Source organism: Seriola dumerili, unplaced genomic scaffold (assembly GCF_002260705.1).
Source record: "Seriola dumerili isolate Sdu_G_001 unplaced genomic scaffold, Sdu_1.0 BDQW01000044.1, whole genome shotgun sequence".
NCBI classification, from domain to species: Eukaryota; Metazoa; Chordata; class Actinopteri; order Carangiformes; family Carangidae; genus Seriola; species Seriola dumerili.
In genome coordinates, this window is record NW_019174299.1 from 3038556 (window position 1) to 3062391 (window position 23836).

The 23836-nt window shown below is 40.5% G+C and overlaps 3 protein-coding genes across 4 annotated transcripts; all 3 read right to left on the reverse strand.

Moving 5' to 3' along the window:
* Window positions 1-1608: 1608 nt before the first annotated feature.
* On the reverse strand, window positions 1609-7633 carry LOC111217579 (nucleobindin-1-like). 2 transcript variants are annotated; one of them, XM_022739514.1, is made up of 13 exons: window positions 7563-7633; window positions 6010-6133; window positions 5784-5891; window positions 5518-5650; window positions 4866-4969; window positions 4437-4622; window positions 4239-4329; window positions 4105-4163; window positions 3816-3908; window positions 3640-3729; window positions 2358-2528; window positions 2118-2238; window positions 1609-1701 (listed from the first exon to the last, which is right to left on the reverse strand). In XM_022739514.1, the coding sequence occupies exons 2-13, from the start codon at window positions 6127-6129 to the stop codon at window positions 1652-1654; spliced, it is 1326 nt and encodes a 441-aa protein (XP_022595235.1). In that variant the 5' UTR covers window positions 6130-6133; window positions 7563-7633; the 3' UTR covers window positions 1609-1651. The 2 variants fall into 2 exon arrangements, with proteins under 2 accessions (XP_022595235.1, XP_022595234.1); XM_022739513.1 differs by having other exon boundaries at window positions 1615-2021.
* Window positions 7634-8508: 875 nt separating this feature from the next.
* LOC111217717 (G1/S-specific cyclin-D2-like) lies at window positions 8509-12958 on the reverse strand. Its single transcript, XM_022739702.1, has 5 exons — window positions 12913-12958; window positions 10069-10358; window positions 9746-9961; window positions 8826-9152; window positions 8509-8658 (listed from the first exon to the last, which is right to left on the reverse strand). Exons 1-5 carry the CDS (start codon window positions 12956-12958, stop codon window positions 8509-8511), a joined length of 1029 nt encoding a protein of 342 aa, XP_022595423.1.
* A 1435-nt stretch (window positions 12959-14393) lies between these two features.
* Window positions 14394-23451, reverse strand: tbc1d17 (TBC1 domain family member 17). Its single transcript, XM_022739510.1, has 17 exons — window positions 23372-23451; window positions 22215-22310; window positions 22053-22130; window positions 21838-21949; window positions 21580-21763; window positions 21311-21422; window positions 20694-20864; window positions 20415-20540; window positions 20200-20303; window positions 19961-20055; window positions 19728-19844; window positions 18385-18485; window positions 17963-18062; window positions 17454-17551; window positions 16232-16348; window positions 16048-16134; window positions 14394-15268 (listed from the first exon to the last, which is right to left on the reverse strand). Exons 1-17 carry the CDS (start codon window positions 23396-23398, stop codon window positions 15107-15109), a joined length of 1887 nt encoding a protein of 628 aa, XP_022595231.1. The 5' UTR covers window positions 23399-23451; the 3' UTR covers window positions 14394-15106.
* Between the last annotated feature and the right edge of the window lie 385 nt (window positions 23452-23836).

A 23836-nucleotide genomic window follows, 5' to 3' on the forward strand; every position in this document is an offset into this window, starting at 1 on the left:
GAAAAACACATTTAAACAGGGTGAAACCATGGTGTGTGTTATATACACACACCCAGCTTCCACACTCACACACTTCTTTTTAGGTTCCTCTTGTATAGTTAATATTTTTATTATTATTGTGTATCATTATATTATTTATGTATTTCTTACTTTTCTGTCTTTGTGCGGCTGTGATCAATAAAGGCTTGTCTCATCTTATACAATATACACTGAGGTTTTGTTGGGAATTCTGATTTTTCAATTAAACCGTTTTATTTCACAAAAACATAGAAAGGCTAAAACAATTCCTCTTTTAAAAAAATGGAAGAGTATGTACGTCCTTTGTTTCACCTAAAGTTAACTGTGTCAGAAATATTGGCTTTACACATCAAACCTTTTCCTTCTCAAAGTTTTAAACAATGAACATCAACTATAGTATAGTTTAAGAAACTCCATTATAATTTCATTAGATTGTAGTATTGTAGATGTAGTGTATTTATATATATATTTATATATATATATAGAGTATATATATATTTACATAAATGACGAAAAGAGAGAAAACAACGTTGAGAGTCTAGAGTCGCACGTACTCACGCACGTGCATACATATGCACGTTGCAGTGAGAGCGTTTGAAATTGTGACATAACGTGATGGTACCAACGTCAGATTGTAGATGGCTCATTGATTTTGGCTGTTATCTGCTGTGTATCAAAGGCACATGCATGTGAAGTAACCTACAGTTTCCCAGGTTGTTGAACAGTCTACTGAAGATCTCACCAGAGACTACACACCTCTATCTGAACAGCCAGATTCAAGAACCACAAGCCATTCTGTAATGGCGAACACTACAACACAAGGCTCAGCCGCTCCTGTTTTTGGGGATGCTGACCCTAACCCTGACACCTAACCAACAAAGAAATTCTCTCTCTTTTGGCTCATAAACACAGTGTAGCTGTCAGCATTAGGACTTTGAAGAGATTGTGTCGAAAACTACGTCTGTTCAAAAGGAAAAACCACACAAGCTCGGGAGAGGTGGCCGCCGGTTGTGCAAACTGAAATAGCGGGTAATGGACAAACGCAAGGATATCGCTGGTTACACCTGCGTGCAACTCAGAGGGGATATGTTGTATCACAAGACACAATAAGACAACTGATCAAGCTATTTGATCCTGAAGTCGTGGAGCTCAGGAGCACAATCTTCCTCTTCTGACTCAGTTCGACTTTACTCTCAAAATTTCGACTTTTTTTCTCAAAGTGCGTGATGAAAAAAGACTCTTCCTCCTCTCGTTTTTTTTTCTAATCCATGGCCCCTAATACTCCTTAGTTAGTTCATTTTTTGAACATTTTAAAGTAAAATTCTGGCCAGATCTTACACATTACACCGTTAAATGCATAATAATTCAATGTCTTGAACATGGTCTCAAAAATCACTGTGTAAAAACTGGATCTTTGCTGCAAACACACCAGATACCAAAAATATCTTTTTCTAACCTTAAGAAAAAAAGCTTAAAGATTATTTTTTGTGTAGTTTATATTAACAGCTTGTGAGATGTTGTTCTCCAGGAAGACATCGCTCTAATAAACGTGTAATATGGGAAACAGGAGGGACAGTAATCTGAGCCTGGTTCAGAGGTTTTAAATGAACTTTATTTGAAGTTGTTGACGATTTTACACCGAGTGTCCTGCATGAATGAAAACTTCACTGTGATGGAGGATTTCTGAAAATACAAGATATCAGTTCTTTAATCTAATGTAGACCACAGAAATGAACACACAGAACAATATGTTTAAGATTCACGAGCCCAGTCCAGTCTGAGTTTATACATCCAGTTCACATAATTCAGTTTGTTAGAACCCATCTGGATTTCTGTGTCAGTGCAAATCAGAGTGTGTGCGTGTGTGTGTGTGTGTGTGTGTGTGTGTGTGTGTTAAGGCTATCCGAGTGTGGTGCACTAAGTGTGTAAAGGCAGATTCTGCGGAGGCTCAGCAGGCAGATTATTCTGGGCTTCGGCTTCGTGATCAGCTGGGGCTTTTGCCTCTGCGAGAAATAAGAGGAATGTTCACTTCACTGGAAACTATTACAACACAAACCCATGCCAACAATAACACATATTTCACATCTCAGTTTGTTTACCTTTATCTTCAGGTTTATGTGTCTCTGGTTGAAACTGTAGTTCTCCGTTAGGACCTGCAGGAGGAGGCTGCCCGTCTGCTGCCTGCTGCTCCTTCTGTCTCTGGGACATCTCTAATACTGCCTGAAATTAAAAACCCTTGGTTGTTGACTTTATGTAATTGAATTCTGACCCCATATGATTCCATCTATGTCAAGGGATCAAGGGATCAGGGTCGGTATGAGATGTAGTGGGACAGCTACCTGCTGGTACTCTCTCTTCTGGGCCTCCAGAGCTTTGCCTCGCTCCTTCAGCAGCTCCTGCTCCTGACGCAGAGTCTCCGCCCTCCTCCTCAGCTCCTCCTCTTTGTCCCTGAGCTCCACCTCGAATCGCTGGAGCTCCTCCTCTGTGTAAACCGGCTTGGCGTCCAGAGTCTGGAGGGACGGAAGAGAAACACATGACGCCACTGTTAAAATGGTTCTGCATTGTGAGTGAACTCTGATGTGTGAAAGTCACCATGTTTATTACTTCACATTATGACAAGGCAATAACAACAGGGTGTGACATCAGATGTATATCATGGTGTATTTTGTATATCGGATGATATTAAAGACATTTTCCCTCACTGTTTCAAATAGAAAGTAATTCAGCTGCAGTGTAGAGAGACAGCAGTGATTGCTTGGAGTTGAAGTTTTTATGAAGAAGCTGCAGAACGACTTCAAGATCTAGTCTGGAGCGAAATGTTTGCAACTGCATATCACACACCGTCAGTGGTGGAAGACGTATTCAGATCCTTTCTTTAAGTAAAAGTACTGCAGTATAAAAAAAATACTCCATTAAAGGTTAAAGTACTGCATTGAAAATATCCCTTAAATAAAAGTACACAAGTATTAGCAATATGAAAGATGTTACGCCATTATATGCCGTATTTTACTGTTGCAGTTGGTCCAGGTGGAGCTAATTTTTAAAAATTACAAGCAACTCTAAGTTTTCAAAGCTAATACATATAGTTGAGTAAAAAGTACGACATATTTAGAGGAAATAAATTCACCACACATGATCTGTGCAAGATCCCTTATCTGCAGCTATTTCTTGTTATATTTAAATATCTAATTGTACATATTATAATAATCTATGACTTATCTTTCTTTAAGTATTTGATATCGACATTTTGCAGTTTTCCTTTCTTTGTACTGTCCACTTTACAGCTGTAATACTGTACACTCTAAATATCTGAACCTGAACCTAGGCATGCCACATACCAGGAGAAGTTACGAGTTACAAATATTCAGTGTCCTCGCCACGATTTTCACACTTAAACGCCTCTCTGAAGCTGATAATAACTTTGACTACACGTTAGTACAAACCAGTCTTCAATCCGGTCCTGCTGTGCACCGCCAAGCAGTAAAGAGTGAACAAAGCACTACACCGATGCTTTTCACAGCAGCCACTCATGGGAGCAGCTCCAAGTGCATGAGTACAGCACAGCGCTGCCTGACCACCCACCCACTCCCCCACCTGTGAGGCCACCTCTGGGCTCTTTACCTCCCACTCTTTGGGATTACTGAACTCCTTCTTCTCGGTGGACTTGAGGAACTCCTCCAGGCTGACGAGCCGGTCCTTGTTTGTATCCACCTTCAAACACGGAAACATCAGTCAAAGCCGGGCAGAGAAATCAAGGTGAAGACTGCAGGAGATGAAAGTAAATAACTAAGACTCACATTCTTCATGATGTGCTCCCTCATTCTCAGTCTTTCTTCCTCCATCTCCATCATATCATCTTCCTCATTCTTTGGGTCGTAGACCTTCTCCAGCTGCAGGAGGGGAACGAACAGATGTTAGTTGCCGTGGGGACGCTGTGCAAACCACTTTCATTTTCTGAAGGTGAGCTGAACACAAACAGCTGTATTTTTAAATTGATGATCATCCACTTCTGATGCTGTGTCATGGGATTTTAAGGGTCGGCCATGATGTGCTGCAGGTTGTTTTTTTTTTTGTTTTTTTTTTTACCTCCTTAGTGAAGAGAGCCTCCAGTTCCTGCTCATCTAAAACACCATCTTCATTTGTATCTAAACAGGACAGAGAAGTCGTGATAACTGTACTCATCAGTACACAGGGGTTAAACAGGAAGTGCTGTTACTCACCATGCAGTTTGAAGAAGGTTTTAGGGTTGAACTCTTGTGGATCCAGTCCGTCCGTCTCCTCCCAAACTTCCCGCAGCTGAGCGACGCTGCCCTGAACGCGACAAAGCGCAGCAGAAAAGAGAGAAGAACACGTAAGAAAGGTTGATTCACTTCCACGCGTTTCCACTGATGATAAACACGGATGCATGTGTCGCCCACCGGAGCGTTGACTTTGGGGTGCTGGCGGTGTTTCTCCTTCAGCTCCTGCATTCTCTTCTCCTCCCTCTCCCTCTTCTCCTGGTCCAAGCCCTTCAGGTACTCCCGCCTCTCGTGCTCCTTCAGCATCTCGTAGCGCTTGAACTCCTCGTGTCTCTCGGCGTCATAGTTCTCCAGGTCCTTCGTGGCCTAAAAAAAAAAATCATCTTTGAATTCTTTGAGGCAACGTGGGTCAGATTTAATACAAAGCAAGACTGCAGTAACAGATCTGCCATTGTGTTTTCACACCCTGGAGTCTGATCAGTATAAATATGATTCTGCTGGACTGTGGTGACAATCATCACTTGTTCCATTGAAATCTGATCAAAACATATAAATCAATCAGCTCTTCACACGTGGAGACAACAAAAATCCGCCGCTGGAGGATCTTACTGTCGAGATCAGCAGTTCAAGGTCTTTGGCCTCAAATGTGTTTTGATTGTGTGGATCCAGATGTTCAAACTGCTTCAGCAGGGAGGCGTGGTCCATCTGCAGACCTGCACAGAAGATACATGAATTACCAACCCCAGGCTGGACATGACTTCCTTTATGTTCTGTACATACACTTGAAAACACCTCTGTATGACGGCTGAGCTCATCTCAGCTAACGATTAACATCTTAACTCTCTGGACATTCATCTTTACATTTGCTTCTTCCATCTGCTCTGCTTATAAAAATTACGACCAGTATCCACATGAACTGAAAATGACAACACTGTTCATCTGTTTGTTTTCACTGACTCAGCAAAAACAAGGAACAGCTACAAGATTTGACCATACTGTATTTTATAAACATGATGCCACCATTTTCATAGCTTTTAAAGAAAAAAGTAAGTATTTGATTGTTTTTCCCACTTGCATAATCTAAAATGTGCACTATATATGTATATATATATACAGTATATATATAATATAGTAAAAGATTAAGCTGCTAATAAAAAAATAATACTTTACAAAAGTCTCTTTTGCTTAGCAACACAATTTTTATCCAGGGATCATTAATTACATGTAAATCTGATCCGATCGGAACACACAGTTCACTCACTCTGTGTGTTGGTGCTGTCCAGTTTGGCCTTCAGCAGCATCCTGAGACGAGAAACCTCCTGCCGCTTCAGCTCATCCAAGCGAGTCCGGACGTGGTGACTGACCAGGTCCAGTTCTTTACTGAGACGACCGTTCTGACGGAGAACACAATACACCCAGGTGAGGAGAACAAATCAAATGTCAGATGCTCTTGGTACCTGTAAAAGGTAAACAAAGAAGCTTAGTGGGTGAGAATTAAGATAGAAACAGCAAGAGATGAATGCTCACCTTAATGTCCTCCGTGTTTGCTGTCTGCAGTTTCTCTCTGAAGTGAGGGTCTGTCTCCAAAACCTCGATCACCTCTCTGAGATACCTGTCGTAGTACAAGCCAGTATCCTGCAACAGTGTGTTGTAAAGGACACGTTACTCACACCAAAATGAATCTCAGCTAAACCTCATTATGTCAAACTGGAAAAGAAAACAAAAAAAATCAAGAGGTTGTAGAGAACGTTACCGCATTCTCCTCCGGTACTTCCTCTTTAGCTTCTTGGTTGCCTCCATTGCGATCAATGGGTACTGACCAAACCCCAGCAGAGATGGAGAGAAGCAGCAGCCAGCCAGGTTTCAGTTTCATCCTCCTGCAAAATAAACAACGAAGGCAGAGGTGAGGGAAAAAAAAAAAAAACTAGCCAAGATGAATGTCTGGTAGAGCGTCGGTTCTCCTACATAGCGGATGACACCAGTATTTACTGGAATGTGTTGTGAGCCAAACCTCATTCAAAAATAATCCAGATTCATCTTCTTCTCTCCCCAATTTCTTTTTAGTGAAATCTTTATTACAGAAATCCATCATGCCTATTCAAAGACTACACATGCTCATATTAATCTTATTCAGCTTTTTATATTTTCATTGAATCTCAGTCTGTTTTATTCTATTTTATCTTATTTAAGTACCATTTTTTTAATTAGCTTGGCCTTAAAAACAGAGAAATCCGACTATACCTCTATCTAGGTTTGTGGTCATTGTCTTCAGACCCTACAGGCTTGTAACAGAGAAGTTAAGGATGTGTGAGCATCAGTTTATCTTTGCCTGAACAATGCTGCATTTGAACTCTGCTGAATTGGATGTTTACATGTTTTCACCAGTAACGGTAACAAAAGATGCTCAATGTATCCTCCATATCAACAGTGCCAGACTTTCACTTAAATATTATTCATCATCATATTTGTCTACAGTCACAAGTCCAAAGCAAACCTTGGCATGAATATCAATACCAGACAAATCCCCAATCATAACCTGGATAACTCTGTGTACCTAGTGGGTGTAAACGTACCCACTGATAACAGGATCTCAGCTTGAGCCAATCAAATTTAGCGTGAATGGCTGGTGTCTGGTGTGAACATTATATGCCGAATTTACCAGGGGACTTAAGAGATTTGTCATTCATCTAAAGATTAAAACTTTCTGGACGTGTGTCTATTCACCGATATTAAGCATTGATAACATTAGATTCTACAAATGGAATTTGGCGCAAGGATCAACTTTGAGCAGGGAAACGTCTATTGCGCGTTGAAATAAAATGATAAATTCAGTGAAGGAAGCCAGAAGTGTTAGTTCATTAAATATAAAACACTGTTTCAATGGGACACTCGTTTTTATAGCAACGTTCGTGTTTGTAGCTAGTTGGCTAACTAGCTTAAGAAAGGACAACCGGATGCGGATAAGGGGTTCGAGAGATTGGGATTCAAGACAAAATCTGATGTTTCTGTGGCTGTACTCACCCGTGAGATTAAATGTTTGGTATGTGTGCATTGACGTTTGATTTTTACAAGATTCTAAACACTATTATTTCTTTAAACGCAATTTTACAGGTAATTTCACAGGTGCTAATGTTCCCTTACAGCAGCCGCAAGCTATGGGGAAAAAAATCTGGCACAATTCTTCGTGCGTTGTCCCGTTTATATCTTACGATTTTTTTGTGAATTCTTCATTTAAACTGCTGGTATGAAACCCATAATTTACATTTCCCTTAACAGAAAAACGCCTTTAAGTAGGTCATCGCTTACCGCAGATGTGTTTTTAATTTCTGATCCAATGCTCAAAGCACGACCTGTACTCTCTGTCGTAGAAAAATGACGTCATGAAGCAGGACCACCATGCAGCATTCAGGGACGTCCGAAATAATAAAAACATTATTGTATTCTTCATGAATAAAGATATTAGGATTAACATTGCATTATTGAGCTGTGACAGTGAAAGTAATGTCTGCTCATGATGAAAAAATTGAAAATTATTAAGTTATTTCAATATCAAATATTTTTTTGGCCAGTTTTTTTTTGGTGTCTTGTGTTGTTAATGCAAAAATATTCTCAAAACAGTGATTATAAAAAATATATAGTTAAGTAAAAGCAGCCATCAAAATCTCCTCTTGTGTGAATCTCCAGAAGGGGTTTTTTATATTGTACACATGGATGTATCATCCATGGTTATACACTACAGGCAGATGAATTGCAACAAACCTAAAGAGCTCTGAAGTACGTACCTATGAATAACACGTGAAGGCATCATTGTACCATTGGTAAATAACAGATGACCACAAACTATGTACAAAACTTTTTAATTGTTTGAAAAATATATTTGTTGTATATTTAATTCAGTACTTAAAAACACAAAGTCATGGCATATTGAAATAAATTAACATCAAAAGAGTCAACAATTGCACGTGATAATAAATTAAAAGTATAAATATTATGCATCAAAATAACATCTAGTCCTACAATAAAATTAATAGAAATAGATAATAAAATATGGCACATGGAAAACACATAGTTGCAAAATTGCTCAGAAATAAATAAAGTAAAAAATAAATTAGCAATCACTCAATAATAATTAATAATTTCAAAATATATAAAACCATGTCACAGCATGTTGAGGTCATTTTCAATTTATATCAGTTTGACTGATGAACTGGAGGGGTTTTGATTGATTTACACTTTCTATGCAACACAGTGTTTAGAAATCAATCTCTCTCATGTCAGTGGGGGTCCCGGCCCTTTCATTCTCCACCTCCTCATCTTTCTCCATGGGGCCCTGCTGGAGTCCACTCCTCAGCCGCTGGCGGAGGGTGTATTCAATCATCTCGCTGTAGCACTGCAGCACTGCCTGCGGAAGCAAGACAGAGAAAATGAGTGGATTTTGTCATAGATGCAAATCTCTTCCTGCATTTGGCATGACTATGAAACACACAGGTCCCTCAAAACTTGTGTTTTACTTTATTCTTGCAACTCCCATTCCAAATCAGCCTCACACTCCCCTCTGAATACACTCACCAGGTCACTCTGGCACAACTCTGCCAGTGCTTCACTCATAAGAGCCAGCTGATAGGGCCCCTTGTTGCCCAGACCTCGCAGTGCACAGTTCAGTGATGCTGCAGCAACAAGTGACGGTGGTGCTCCCAGAAACCGGGAGTCACAGGCACACATGGCAGCCAGAGTGTCGCTGTGCCGCCGCAGGGTGGACAGCCGCCCCTCCTCAGACTCACCACCGTCTTCCTCTCCTCTCTGCTCCACGGAGGCAAGAAAATGTGGGAGGAAGTCCTGAGGGGTCACTGCTGCAGTGTCCCATCGGAGGGTGGCGAGGATGACACGCTCCATTTCCTGATGGAGGGAAGAGGTGCGTGTAAGAGTTAGGAAGGGTGGAGTTGTATGATATTATAAGAATAGTTATTGTTTGTCAGAATATTATGAGATTAAATGTCCTCTCTTGGTCTTAAAGGCTGCATTTCAGTTCAGCGATAGTCTTCTGACTGAAACAAACACTGATGGGCCCTTTTCACTATTTGTCACTATCTTTGCAAACCCATCAAGAGATTAATCTAAAAAATGATCAGAAGATGAATCGATCATGATTATAATTGTTGGTTGCAGCTCTAATTGCATTGTCCATGTGCATCATTTTGGGCTCTGGTAACCAGTGATGGGCATCTGAGTTTGTGTTTCCCAATTTGCAATTCTATGACTGTCCAGTCATGTAACACTCAACACAGTGTTATTGCAGTGTGATTATTGTTGGTGATAATATTTGGGGCCCACAGCTGGAAATGACCCCCAAAAACTCCACTTACTTTGTTTTAACTAAGTGGGGCCAGAGTTACAGTATTTAAGTGTGTCGTCGTTGTTCCTTATCCATCACTACAGCCTTGATTGTATTGATTGAAGTCTCTAAAATGACTAATAAGTGATGGACTCACCCGCAGGTTGGAAGACTGGAAGCTGTACTCAGCTGCTGCACAGAGAGTGTCAGCAGTGACGTTGTCACACTCTGTGAGTTTGGAGGCGATGAGGATGCAGCTGGCCGCCAGGCAGTACGGTGAAACAGGTATAGACAGAGAGGCAGACAGGAACCTGTCCATCAGAGAGACAGACAGAGGAAACACTGCCTCGTCACAGCCGCACTCACAGCACACCTGGAGAGAAAAGACAGAGGACTCTGGTATCACAGCTGCCACGATGACACGACTCATCCAGCATCATGAGGAGAATTAGGAAACTAGAGCGTGAGAGAGTTTCATACCTCCAGGGCCCATTTGGTGAGCTCCTCCCTGCGCTCTGGATCCCGCTGGATGAGGGTGATGTAGAGCATGGAGGGCATGTACCTCTCCTCCACGTGAAGCAGCCTCTGGATCACACGATGCTCCGACACAGTGGGGTCCCAGGCGGCTCGCAGCTGAGACGAGCCCCTGATGTGACCCTGCGCTGGAGCATCGTTCTGACCCTGACCCCGGTCGTCCTCCACCTCCTCGCACCACAGAGACACAGACATGCCTCTGTCCATCTGCACAGCCTGATGGGTAAAATATGAACCTGTTTATGTCCAAGTGGGAAAGAAACACAGCAGCGACCGTCCTTCTGTCACTTGAGGAGCTGTGCAGGTGGACAGAAGCAGATCCTCCCGTGTCCTTGTTGAAACTTTGTCTTCCTGTGGTGCTCCACTGAATATCACCCCTCAGCTGCCTCCACTGAGTTTTATACCCAGCGGGGTGAGAGAGGGAGAGGGAGTGGCTGAGAGGGGAAGGAAAAAAAGCCGTAGAAAGGGGGTGGGGACCCTCGTGAGTGACATAAAATAATAAGAAGACAACAATACGGTGTGTGCAACAATCGCTCCAACAGGTGGGGAGAGGGAGAACGAAGGAGAGCAAGGGGAGAGAGGGAGGCAGGGGAGGAGGAAAGAGGAGCAGACAAGAGAGGGAGTGGCCCGCAGGGACAGAGCAACAGCTTGTCTTCGACAGTGAAAGAGAGAAGGGAGGAAAAGAAAAGGCTGCGAGGGGTGAGAGGAGAGAAAAGGTCACCTCCAGACTCTGACAATGGGAATGGGATGACAAAAGGATGAGGGTGTTTGTTTACAACGTGAGGAGCGCAGGAAACACGCCAAACACAGGATACATGCTAAATCCCTAAATCCTCCATATACATATATACTGTATACATATATACAGTATATATATATATATGTTTTATTTATTGCAGACATTTCTCCAATCTTTTGCTTTTTTCCTGAGTTACTGATAATTTGACCTTTTCAGGCCAAATTACCACGATTAAACTTAAAAATCAAATTTGTTAAGAAGAATAATTCAATTCTTATCATTGATTAACTCTAAAAACAAATTTTCAAGCAACAATTATTAGAATTATTTCACTTTATTCTGACTTTGCATAAACCAAACAACAAAAGAAGAAAGTGCTGGATGCAGAGAGTGTAAATATAAATAAACCAATTAATAAACTAATCAAGAAAGTGATTTGAAAGTTGATTGATTAATAAAATAATCCTTATTTGCAGCCACACTCTTTAGTTTGTCATCAAGCCACTTGTGATGAAGGATGCAACCAGATTTTATTCTGTTAGAACTGTTTGAGTCTGACTGGAGGAACATTTGGGTGAAAACAGTGAATGTTGCAGCTTTAATCTTATACTTCACATAACAGTCAGTCAGAGAGAGAAGAAAATGTTGTTAAAGTGAGGTTTTTTTTTTTTATCATTTTCTTTTCTCTTTTTAAATGTGCTCATCAAAGTTTTGGCCCTGAGCCTCTTCTCTCTCTCCCTCTCTCTCTCTCTCTCTCTCTCTCTCTCTCTCTTCTCGGAGGACTCTCATTGTCAAAGCAACCTGTGTCCCGTCGGCCTCCCCTCCCTGCGCCTGTGGCAATCTGCTGCTCGTGTTTAAAGAGCAGAGGAGCCACCGGGGAGGGCTGGGCGAGGTATGTGCAACAGACAGTGGAGCCGGGCAGGTCAATGAGCCGTATTGTCTCCCTTTACAAATCAGTGTCAGACAACAGCCCCTGGCCTTCTGCCTGCTGCTGGCTCCTCATACACACACACACACACACACACACACACACTTCACACATTCATGGGGTAGACACACTTTTCACACACTCCCCGGGGACTCCTCTGACGGTCACAATGGGGTCGCACTCACCAGTGGAGAATACAGATTGTATTTGACACAGTCATTACAGGTGGCTTTTCACACATTAAGGCTTCAATGGCAGCTCGTGTTTCAAACAGTGGAGTAATAGGAGTTAAATGGACGACCACACCACGATCACCATGACTTGATTTCAGCTGAGCATCAATAATTCATACTCTATTCATCATGGAGGTGATGATCGTTTTTACTGACTACAACTAACAGTAGATTCACAGTCATGTATGAAACATAAAAGTAACTTAAACTCTTCCGTGACAAATAAACTTCATGGGCTCAATCAGAACATGTTTAGGAACTATACTATATTCAATAGAGAGAAAGCAATGAATTTAATTCAAGTTACTTTGCTTTAACTCAAACAGGCATCATTTTATAGAACTGATTCTTTCATATTTTGTCACATTCTGTGGTGGAAGGAAGGATTCAGACCTTTTAAAAATAAAAGTAGCAAAACTGCAACATAATTTACTTGAAATCCAGCATTGAAAATGTCACTTTACTAAAATAAATAAGTACCAGCAAAGTGTATCCAGATTATAAGGTTAACTCTGTATAAGAACTGAAAGAAAAGAAAAATAGTGTTATACTGTTATATATTATAATATTGGATTATACAATAATTATACAATAATTATAATGTTATAGAGCTCTATAGAGCACTTTTCAAAACTCAAGCTTCAAACTGGATGGCAATACATTGTTTGGATTGTGTGATACAGCAGATAAAAACAATTCCAGTGATATACTCTAGATGGAAATAAAGAGAAAATTCATGTGAATTATAATAATTAAAAAACCTCAATTAAAAACAGGATGAACTACATTTAAATGAAATAAAAGAGAGCATGAAACATAAGTGACAATAAGCCTAATCGTACTGAAATCTGTAAAATGATCATAAATACACGGCCAGAGTGAAGTCATACCCCGTGACTGAAACATCAAGCGCAGAGAGTAGATGCACAGCCACATCATCTACTGCAGATAAGAGCTTTTCTAAGACACTCAGCATAATGACAAGATGAAGAGCCCATAATCCTGCAACACTTGGTCGATTGTAGCCTGAGTGAGAGAATATGGGGTTTAAAGCTGTTGACAAGGCCTTTGCCCATAAAACAGGCTTTGAGAGGGGCTGAAAGCAGATTGAGTTTGAATGAAGGACTGAGTAAGTTTGGCTCTGCCAGTCAAGTGAGGTCAGGATGGTGTGGATGGAGAGGGGGGGGGGGGGGGGGGGCATTGAGAAAAAGAGAGTGACAGATCGTGGGCCTGTTTAACCTCCCTGCTAAATTCATACGTCGCAGCTGTATTCAAACAACATGGATCGAGGGGGAAAGAGACAGCAACCAGCCAAAAGAAGAGTGCAGCGGGTCCTGAGAAGGAGGTGTGTCTCGCCCGCCCCTCATTTTCCAGCTCATTTCCCGGGACAGTGGAGAACAGAGGTCCTATTTTCCCCTCAGCCATTCACCTCGCACAGACACCTGCTGGCCGGAGGGGGAGGAGAGGGGAGAGGGCAAAGTTTAACCAGTTCACAAGTTAAGACACCACGTAAACAAAGCGCTGTTACTGTTACACTGGAGTAATTATTATTTATAAGTTTGATCCCAAAAGTTTTTATCAGTGTCTTATGAACAGTTATTCACACTTTAGCTTTTAATCATATTAAATTTTTATCACACAAGCCAGATCCAATGTTTTGAGGAATTTGTCCTTAACCTGAGTATTTCCTCTCTATTGTTGTTACTCTACTACATTTCAGAGGGAAATACAAACTTTTTAATTCACTACATTTGCTTTTCAACTTAAGTTAACAGTTATTTTACAGACTAAGGTTTGACACACAGAACATATGGTACTGATCCTTCACTCTCATCTCGTAAAAGTACTTATACAATGATGTGAGAAAGCTAAATTCCTGTATTCACAAGGTTTACTTAAGTAAAAATACATAAAAATACAAAAGTATTATCAGCAAAATATTTTTTAGTACTTTAGTACTAGTACTTATTCTTTATATACAGTTAGGTAATTTGCTCTAGAGGTTCCCAGCCTAGGGGTCTGGTCCCTCCAAAGGGTCACAACATAAATCTGAGGGGTCGCGACATTATCAATTAGACAGGAAAGAAGAAGAAAAAAATAAAAACATTGCTACATATGTATTTATTCTTTAGGCGTTTCTCTAATCTTTGCTTTTTTTTTGTAAAATATTGGATAATTTTTCCTGTTTGGGCCTCAGACAAATATTCAAATGAAAACCATGCATTTGTGCAGGGCCACAAGACAAAAAGGTTTGGAATTTTATTTCATGTTTATCATATGTTTTTTTTATTAACACAAAATCTCAAAGTCCTGGCTGTGAACAGACCTGAGAGAGACAGACTGGTAAGTAAAAAGAAAATAAGGAAAAGAATGTGTTTGAATACTCTGCTTCGTTAAGATGCAACCATTTATTTGGTAATAATCAGCAGATGAAAATGGTATGACATTATACATATAATTACAAGGCTTTAAATATTACCACACCGCATGTGAAAACTATAAGGCATGCAAAAACTTTGCATAGGACTGGAATGGCATCGTACAGTACTAACACGGTGCTGCCAGTGAGTTTATCTTTCATCTTCTTCCCTTTTCAGGGAACAACAGTGGTGAGGGGACGGCAGGGAAATCTAAATCGAACTCAACATAATACTCTGAGAGTACACTGAGACAAAAGTGACAAAGCAGAGATGAAAACACTTATAAAATAACTTGTGAAAAGGTAAAACAGCAGCATCAAAAGGACGATGGAGAGTAGAGAGGACGGCAGAGACAGAGGACATGTAAACAAGCGACAAGCTGTCATGGAGAAGGAAGAGGACAACAATGATAAAGAAAAAGCACTGCAATTACAGCTATAGTGTTTAAACATGTTGGATTGTAACATTCATGGGTACATTAAAAGAAAAATACTTCAACAGCGCCCCCTGCCTCTGACACTTTAGTAACAAAGTCTTCACCAAACAGTCTTCATCCCTTCATATAGGATCACATACAGTCAGTATCAGTATATATATATTTTCATATACAAATATCTTCCACACATCTCTCACTGAGTGTCAGTCCACCGGCTGACCCACAGATTTAAGGATAAGACGAACCACACGCTGCATAAGAGGAGGCAGCTCCGGCCTGGGATTGGCTGAGGAGGCGCTGCGTCTCGCTGGCCTGGGAGTCAGGGCTGGCCTCCTCAGAGCTGGAGGGGACGTAGAGACCCAGAACCTGCTGCACCTTGAGGGGGAGCTCCTGGGGAGGGCAGAGGAGGAGGGGGAGTGAAGAGGGGGGAAGAAGAAGGTAGGAGAGGTTGTTAGATCTTTTTTATGTTAGCATTGTTTGTAGTTGGTTTAACTATGTGGAAAAATATACACAGAAACACATTTTTCTATATTCCTATAAAGCGATGCATTTATAAATCTCCCTCATTTTTCCTGACTTAATGTCTGAAGTGCAGCTGATCTACTTATAAAACACTAGAAAATATGCAAAAAATAAAAACTCTTAAAGGGTCTATGAATATTAAAATGATCACTGCTAGAGGATTATTAAGTGGGAAAAAACTACAAACCCTGGATTGGATTTTAGTCACTGCAATAACAAATGGATGAATCCAGAAAAATAGGTATAACAGCACTAAAGAAGAATTGAGCCAATCACAGATATTCATATAGATGTGACTGATTATTATTGAGTAGATGCATAAAATCTAAATATGAAACATCAGTTATACCTTTTAGAAAGACACAAAATGCAATTTCCCATTAACATTTTCCAGAATTAAAAAAACAAAAACAAAAAACATACCATGCATAACAAATAAGGAAATAATGCACATACATACACAGACACATGAAAAAAAAATATTAGAGATATGTTAGAAGAAGTCAACAGAATTTGGCACAACAGAAATCCATTTCTTTCTTATGGTTGTGGCTCTCGTGTCAGATTTATGTTTTGATCCCTCGTGGAGTCAGAAATCACTGGTCTAGATTTTCAAGGTGTCCATCAACACATGAAGCACTCGTTACCTTGCACTGAATCAGCTGCAGGTAGATTGCCTCTGCTCCGCGTAGAACGCTCTGCAGGTCCAACTTCATCGTCAACTCGTTAATGTGCTGCAGATCAGTCACAGTAAAGAAATGATTCCACCGATGAAAATGTGTTTGTTGACAGACAAAGGTAGTCATGATATAACACACGAGCAGCACGCACCTTCAGAATAGTGTTGAAGTCGTGGTCTGAGCCAATCAGCTCTCCTCTCTGGGACTGAAGGATCGAGCAGGCGATCAGCAGGTGGAAGTTGTCACATGGAAGACGAGTCCACAGGACCTGAGGAAGAAAACAGGTTGTTACAAAACAACTGCTGTTGTAAACTCATTCTGCTATATAACATACACTGTTACATACTATCACGTACACGACAGTACTGTATGTTTCCAGAGCAAATTAGATTTTTCCTCAGACATGTTGCATTTAAACCCACAGGGTGGAACTTTTATCTCCCCCCTCTGGCAGTGAGAGTAATTACACAAACACTGTTGAAAACAGAACTTTCCACAGTTCCAGGATCTTCTTTCAGAGCTCTCCAACAAGAGAAAGCCACACCAATGGGAGTCCATGTTTGCCCTCACCACCGATCATTCTTTCTTAGAACTTAACCCTTGGTCTGAACACAGAGTTTCTTTTTCATCTGGAGCGTCAGAAACCTTTCTTGGACACTTCCTGGGTTTTTTCCATCATAGGCTCCTAGTTGGTGTAGCCTCCTCTGTCTCCGTCTCAATGGTTGCTCTCTCTAACATCATGCTCTGTTGTCTTTATGTACATAAACATATCTGGAGGCTCAACACAAGCACCCAACAGACGGTTGCACACTGTTTCCGGGACTTTTGAAGTGTCCCCCGAGCGACACAGTGCAACATGCTGAAGGTTCCTACCCACATATTTCATCTAGGAACTTTTAGCTTGTTGCACTGTGCTGCTCGGGGGACACTTAATCTGAGAAATAATGCAGGTGTCTGACTGGTGCTTAACTGAGCCTCCAGATATGTTTATAATTATATATAGACAACAGAACACCCTCTTCAGCTCTGGCAAACTCTGGTTGATGTAAAACATGTCACTACAGAACAGAAATGTCACCACAGACCGGTGCTGATCGGCATTATGTGTAGATGTTCACGTGTATTTAAAAAGAGTTGCAATAATATTTACTTTTTTTTTTTTTTTTTTTTTAAATCAAGAATACATCTGAATAAATGTCATATTTTTAACATGAAATTATGTTATTCGTCATAGGCTAATATGAAGTTTAACATCATCCAGGTTTAAAGTAGTGAAGTGAGCCTGACTGTTTCTCTCACTGACTGTGCTTTAGTTGTTTTAGCATTATAAAAATACTCATGTATATTAGCACAAGCAGCTTTTGTGCACTCACCTCCCACAGAATGAGGATGTCCTCGAAGGGAAACTCTCTCTTGAACCAGATGAGCAACCAGCGGAAACAGAAGCAAAGTGAGCCGCTGTCCTGAGAGTCTGACAGACAAAATTTTTTTTTTTTTTTTTCCAAATTAGAAACAAAAGAAGAATGAGCTCCTTGCAAATGAGTAACATCAAGAGTTACACACATTTTTTACTGCCATGTATTCCTAACTTCAAATGCATGAGTTAGTCTCTTTCTCTCATTTAGCATACATTGTCATGCATGTCTACCTGGTGTGCACCCCATCAGCAGATACTTTTCTACATAACTAATAGATTGTAATGTATAATCCAGAGGTTGCATTATGTAGAACAGCCTCTCGTTTGCTTTATTCTTGTTTCTGCCCTACTTTTCTCTGCATTATCCTTATGACTTTTGCTACAAGCACCCAGCTGTGCCTCAGGGCTAGTTAGGGTTTATTTTAGTCGAATCCAGTCTGAGTGGATGAATATTAGCTGACTAACCCAGGAAGTCACACAGCTCCGGGTCCAGAGCCTTCAGCAGAATACTGAGCTGAAGGAGCTGCTGCTTCATGGCCTCCTGAGACTCTTCAAAGTTCTGGTGCTGCAGAGAGGAAAACAGCAGCGGTCTGTTAGTCACCAGTAAGACTGTAATGGTCAAATGGATCAAATGTCTTAACTTTTCAAAATATACTGCTATTTATATGAGCCACTGAGTGTGAAACCTGAAAGAGATCCAAACCGCAGTAACAATGTGTGCTTTCTGTTTTAATTTCAACTTGAACTGCTGATCAAGTCATCACTGACACACAAACAATAAGGTTAAAGTAACACAGCTGTACAGGTAAGAATCTCCTCTGACGGACATAAGTAAAGGGACAACCAAAATTCCTGAGACAGAGAGACATTTCTACATTTCTACTAACCAGCAGCTCCATGAAGCCCGTCAGACACCAGAAGGACTCCACCTCGTTCTGGGTGATGAACAGGAGCGGAGAAAGGAGATCGCTCATCCCCTGCACATAGCCTTGAGGGATGGAAGAGGAAACAAATAGAGGTTTCAGAGGGACACGGTTCTTGAGATAAGCAAATCATATCATAGATCACAGGTCTTTAGTGCAACATATTGTCTATGTGTGTATTTAAAGCACTGCGTGGCCTGGCCTCAGACTACATCTCTGAATTACTGTGCACTGCCTCCACACAGTCTGAGGTTGTCCGATAGGAACCTGTTCCAATGTTAATGTGTAAGACTAAAGGAGATCACGCTTTTGCTGTCAGGGAACCTCAGCTCTGGAGCAACCTGCCTGATGAACTGATGCTCCGTCATTACCTATTTTAAATCACTTTATTTTAGCAGAAGCACTTTTTTTTTTTTTACCCTTTTTTAAATTGGGTAAATTTGTCTATTTATTTGTGTGTCTATTTATCCACTTGTGTGTGCCTGCAGTTGATTAGATGATCAACAGACAAATAAACAGCAACTATTTCAATAATTGATTAATCATCCTTTTTCAAGCAAAGACAGTGAAAAAATGCCAAACAGTCTCTTGTTGCAGCCTCTCAAATGTAAGAATTATCTGTGCTTATTGTCATTTATCATTGCAGCTTGAATATCTTTTGATTTTAGATGTTGGTCACACAAATCAAAACATTTGAGGATGTCACCTTTCTTGCTGGGATGTATTTTTTGACATTCAACATACTAATGATTAATCATGAAAATAGCTGACACTTTAACTGATGATGACAATAACTAAGTTGGAGCCACAGTCTGCAGGTTGCTCTATGTACTTACATAGGAAATACATTCTTCTTTATTTCTCATAAAGCACTTTCAAATCTCCAGCTTTGATAAATGCAATATAAATAAACTTTAACAACACTATTATTATACAATGCATCATGCATGAGTGAAAATTCATATAAAGATTATTTTCTTGTTCTGTTCTATATTTGCTAATCATCTTCTAATCATCCTAAGTTATGTTTGACCATTGAAGGCTGTACACTCTGGCTTCTGCTTCTCACTGGCACTCATTATGTTTTTTTAAGAATTATTAAGCAATGACCAGTACAGAGTTTGTCATCAGATCTCTTCTTGTCTGGCTCTTCAGTGCTAAATGGCATGCATGGTGAATTGTTAAGACTTCGTTCTCATACAGACCAGTCTAACCAATAAAGCACTTCGGTCTGACACTGAAGATGTAGCTGTAGTGTACCTCTGTTTGCCAGCAATTTATTAAAAAACAAAAACAAAAAAACATACCGAGATCAAAGTTGTACATGCAGTACGTCATCAGCACATCATGAAGCAGAGTCAGTCCTGGATTGTCGTTCCCAGAGAAGAACGTATTGTGTCTGTCTGTCCTGCTGACATCTCTCTCTGTCACAAAAGAACAAAGACAGTTCAACTTGAGCGTCAGTCGCAGCTCTCTCTGGCAGCTGATGGATTCAGTGATGAACAGATTTTCTGTTTTTTTGACAGATTGCAGAGCTGACCTATCAGGCTTCTGTAGCCTCTGAGGAGAGAGTTCCTCATCTCCTGCTCTTCACTGACCGACTTCCACTGCACCTTCATTCTGAAATACTCATCCCTGCAGACACAGAGGGGCATTAAAGTGGTTTCACTAACTTGGAGGAACAGTCGGACATTTTGGGAAAATGTGCCAATCTAAAAATAGAAGTACTTTCTAAAATGTCAAACCATCAAAAAGACACTAAGTAATGAAAACACTAACGTTTTGACCCGCAGAATGTTCTCCCGCTCTTTAGCAGTACTGTTCCATGGGTAAAAGCCCAGGAGGAACTTCCAAACCTCCTTCCTTAGTGATGGCACAATGCCCTGGAAGAGACAGGAATGGCATCAAAAAATGTGAATCTGGTTAAAGGACATAAAAAGGAAGTTTCTTCCAGACTAGAGATAAATATACTGTCACTGTATTTATAGTCTTACCCCTCTGAACACGAACTCTTTGATTTTTTCTGGGTTCTTCACGCGCCCCTCAGGGTCCAGAAACTCCTCCCACTTGTCCAGAGGTTGTCCCCTAGTTACATCTGGTCTGGGACCAAGCTCTACCCCCTTGATGGAAAGACATAAATAAACATAAACAACTAATTAATGCTCTGATTCTTATGCCTCTTTTTACCTGTTTAACCATCTGTAATCTCTATGCATTATACACTGATTTCTACCTTAAATAGTTAAATAGTTCTTTTAGTGTCTTTCTCTTACACAGGTGATGAGTTCAAATCCAGGTTCTTCATCAGACTGGGGGGGCAAATTAGGATCCTGAGATGTGCGCGAGTGGATGGAGGAATCTGGAGGCCGTATGGCCGCTCTGAAGAAATTTGTGACTTTGGAGAATCCACCGAATGTAGTGGCATAGGGGTCCTGGATGAATCTCTGTTCGAAAAAGAAACCAGAATTACAAAGAGGAAGAGAAGCAGAGGTGTTTTACTTTTAATGGGAATTGCAGCAATCTTGACGGAGTTCATCTACTTCCACTGTGTTTTTGACTTGACAGAGAGACATTTCTGTCATGTGCTGTGACACTGGCCATGCTTTATAATGCGAATGTGAGGGGAGGTTGGGATCTTCAATGATTAAGCTGTAAATGTTTAAACAAAGGATGGGCTGGAGCGTGACTTTGACCAGTTAATCAGTATTGATCAACAAGCTTATGAACCCAGAATTATTTTATGATCAATGTGTGCTATCATGCAGTTTATTATCATTATGTATAACCTTATATTGACAACATTTTTGTCCCTTTAGACATATCATATTCTACCTTCTCTTGTTTCCTTTTTTAAATACAGATAAAAAAAAGTAAATAAATAATAATTTACCGAGACAAGATCCGAGCCTCCGTCATCAAGGAGCTGCAGCTTATCAAAGGACTGAGACAGAGCACCTGAGTCATGCGGGTAGGCAAGAAACAGCCGCCCGTCAACTGGTGACCTGATGATAACAACAGGAGCCATGTGATATTTTTTCCACTCATGTGATGTGTCAACAAAGATGTAAGCAACTCTGAAACTATACATCAGCTGTTTAAAGAGCTGAGATGAATTCTAACACACTAACTGCCGCTGGGGCATACAGTAAAAATACTTACTGGTCCAGGATGATGTAACGATGCAGAGCCCTAAGAAGTTCTCTGGTTCCTCCTCTGTGGAAGTGCAGAGGAGGCAATGGGTGCCCCCCTCTACTAGTCAACACTAGAAAGTTTCGACCCAAAGAGAACCGGGCCCTCCGAAGAGAGTACAGCTCTGAGAGAGGCAGAGAGAACGACCACTGACCTGCAGGTGAAATAAGGGATATTTAGTTGTACGCTTTCTTAACATGACAGAAGTGAAAGAAGTGTAAACTGTACCTGACTCTTTGACTGGGACATGTTCTCGATCTTTTTTCACGGTGCTGATAACTGCCCAGTCTGGCTCATAACCAGGGTCAAAGTTTGTATCCTCCTCTCCCCCTTCTCCATCCTAATTATTAAAAAAATAATTGATGGTAATTAAATTTGAGTCAGAAATATACTCCCTAATATATTTTGTCCCTTTCATGTGTAGCAAACACGTGGTTACTCACCTTTTTGGAGTACAGTACAGCAGGGGCATTGCGACCCTCATCCTCCAGTGGGCTCCACTCTAGAGCTGGCACCCCAGCCTAAAACAAAGACATGGTTACTAATTCCAGTGCTTTCCTGATTTCTCTCTTTGTACCAGGCTTGACTCAGACATATTGACTTACCCGCTCCACAATACGGATAAACCCTGGGATGGTGGTGTCCTGGTTACTTCTCTTGGCATTTGTGTGGAGGTACACCCCTTCCTTCTCAAATATCAGCTGTGGGGGAAGAAATGCCACATAAAGGTAAAGTCGTAAAAAGTAAGCTTACATAAGGCAATACCTCACTTCTGTGCCTAATTCTGGTTATGGGAGCAGCATAGATGACACGTTCAAATTGCTTGTCTTGTCTGACAAATATTCTAATATCCAAATATACAGTATTCAGTCTAGTATAATATATGACAAAGAAAAACAGTTAATGCTTTGTTAACAATCAAACATATTAACATTATGCTAGCTGCCCTTCTCTGCTGCTGTTGTCTGTTTTTTTCTTATCTTATTTAGTATGGATTTTTGTTAACTACTCTGTAATATGTTGTGACATTGTTTGGTTGGTGGATGTGTACAGTATTAGTCAATTGTGTGCCATGAATTTTAGGATATATGACCTAACTAATTTTAGGCTTTTTAAAATCTTGCTACGGACAATAGATGAATATTAGCCTTTTCGGGTAACGCTGGCCTTTGTTATAATTAGGTTATATGCCTACCTAATTATAATTAACTTCTACCTAATTCGTCAGATTGCCTTAACTTTACTGCATAAACAGTAACAATACAGATCAGATACAACCGAATAATATGTCCAGGGGTCAAGAGTAACTCTTAGTTATGGCAGATAAATCAGGTTACACAACAGAGCTATTAAATGACAGAGACATCACATGATTTCAGCGTGTGTGGTCTATCAGGTTACTCGGCCAGAAACAATAGAAAAACTTAGTAGACTCTGCTATGATGAACTAGTATTGACTGACATAGTTAGCAAACTATCGTATCTGTATGGTTGTACACACAGCTACTGGCTAGCTATACAACAGAGTCCGACATTTTACATATCAGCCAGATGACAACATGTAACTGTCAGATTTATTTTTACGAGTTCACACTATAGGCAACCGTAGAGAAACGACAGCTAGCTTGAAGTGTTAACGTCAGCTACCACTGACAAGCTCAAGTAGTTCCACACAAAATACCACAAACGAAATGTGGAGAAAGTTATCACCATTCAAAAATTCAAATACTGTCGGTAAATTATTGTAAAAAGTGGGCAATACCTTGTAATCTTCAACGTTTTGCTCCATTCTTCCGTCGCTGGTGTCACTGCTTCGTTCTTCCAAAACAAATGTTACGTCACACTTCCTGCTTACGGTAAGCACCTCCCCCCGAGGAGACGCCATATGGAGAGCGAGCCAATCATATCGTAGTATATGTGCTTTGGTTTATGTATTTTTTAACGCCATAATACGACAATCAAAGACACTCTGGCACACTTCGTGTCAGATAGTAGTACTGTTTTCCGTAATTTTATTATTGTAATATTATGTAATATTATTGTGAAAATGCTGACATGTTTTTTTTGATGAAGTTCCTTACTGTGACCAGTGGAGGGCAGTGAACGCTCAGTCAACGTATACATAATTAAAAGACTAACTACCACTGCTGATTACTCGTTATATTTAATAATCATGCTAGTAAATTGCACTTGAATTAAAGTCATTATAATCAATATTTTATAAAAA

Excerpts from the sequence above, each read along its gene's own strand:
- tbc1d17 (XM_022739510.1), bottom strand. The coding sequence starts at position 23,398 with ATGGAGCAAAACGTTGAAGATTACAAG. Across the intron at positions 20,541-20,693 it reads GATTTGAACTCATCACCTGT|GGGGTAGAGCTTGGTCCCAG; the intron begins GTAAGAGAAAGA and ends CTTTCCATCAAG. Across the intron at positions 20,304-20,414 it reads AAGAGTTCGTGTTCAGAGGG|GGCATTGTGCCATCACTAAG; the intron begins GTAAGACTATAA and ends TGTCTCTTCCAG.
- LOC111217579 (XM_022739513.1), bottom strand. The coding sequence starts at position 6,129 with ATGAAACTGAAACCTGGCTGGCTGCTGCTTCTCTCCATCTCTGCTGGG. Across the intron at positions 4,623-4,865 it reads TTGAACTGCTGATCTCGACA|GCCACGAAGGACCTGGAGAA; the intron begins GTAAGATCCTCC and ends TTTTTTTTTTAG. Across the intron at positions 4,330-4,436 it reads ACCCCAAAGTCAACGCTCCG|GGCAGCGTCGCTCAGCTGCG; the intron begins GTGGGCGACACA and ends TGTCGCGTTCAG.
- LOC111217717 (XM_022739702.1), bottom strand. The coding sequence starts at position 12,958 with ATGTGGCTGTGCATCTACTCTCTGCGCTTGATGTTTCAGTCACGGG. Across the intron at positions 10,359-12,912 it reads CTTGATGTTTCAGTCACGGG|GTTCATATTTTACCCATCAG; the intron begins GTATGACTTCAC and ends GGACATAAACAG. Across the intron at positions 8,659-8,825 it reads AGTTGTGCCAGAGTGACCTG|GCAGTGCTGCAGTGCTACAG; the intron begins GTGAGTGTATTC and ends TTGCTTCCGCAG.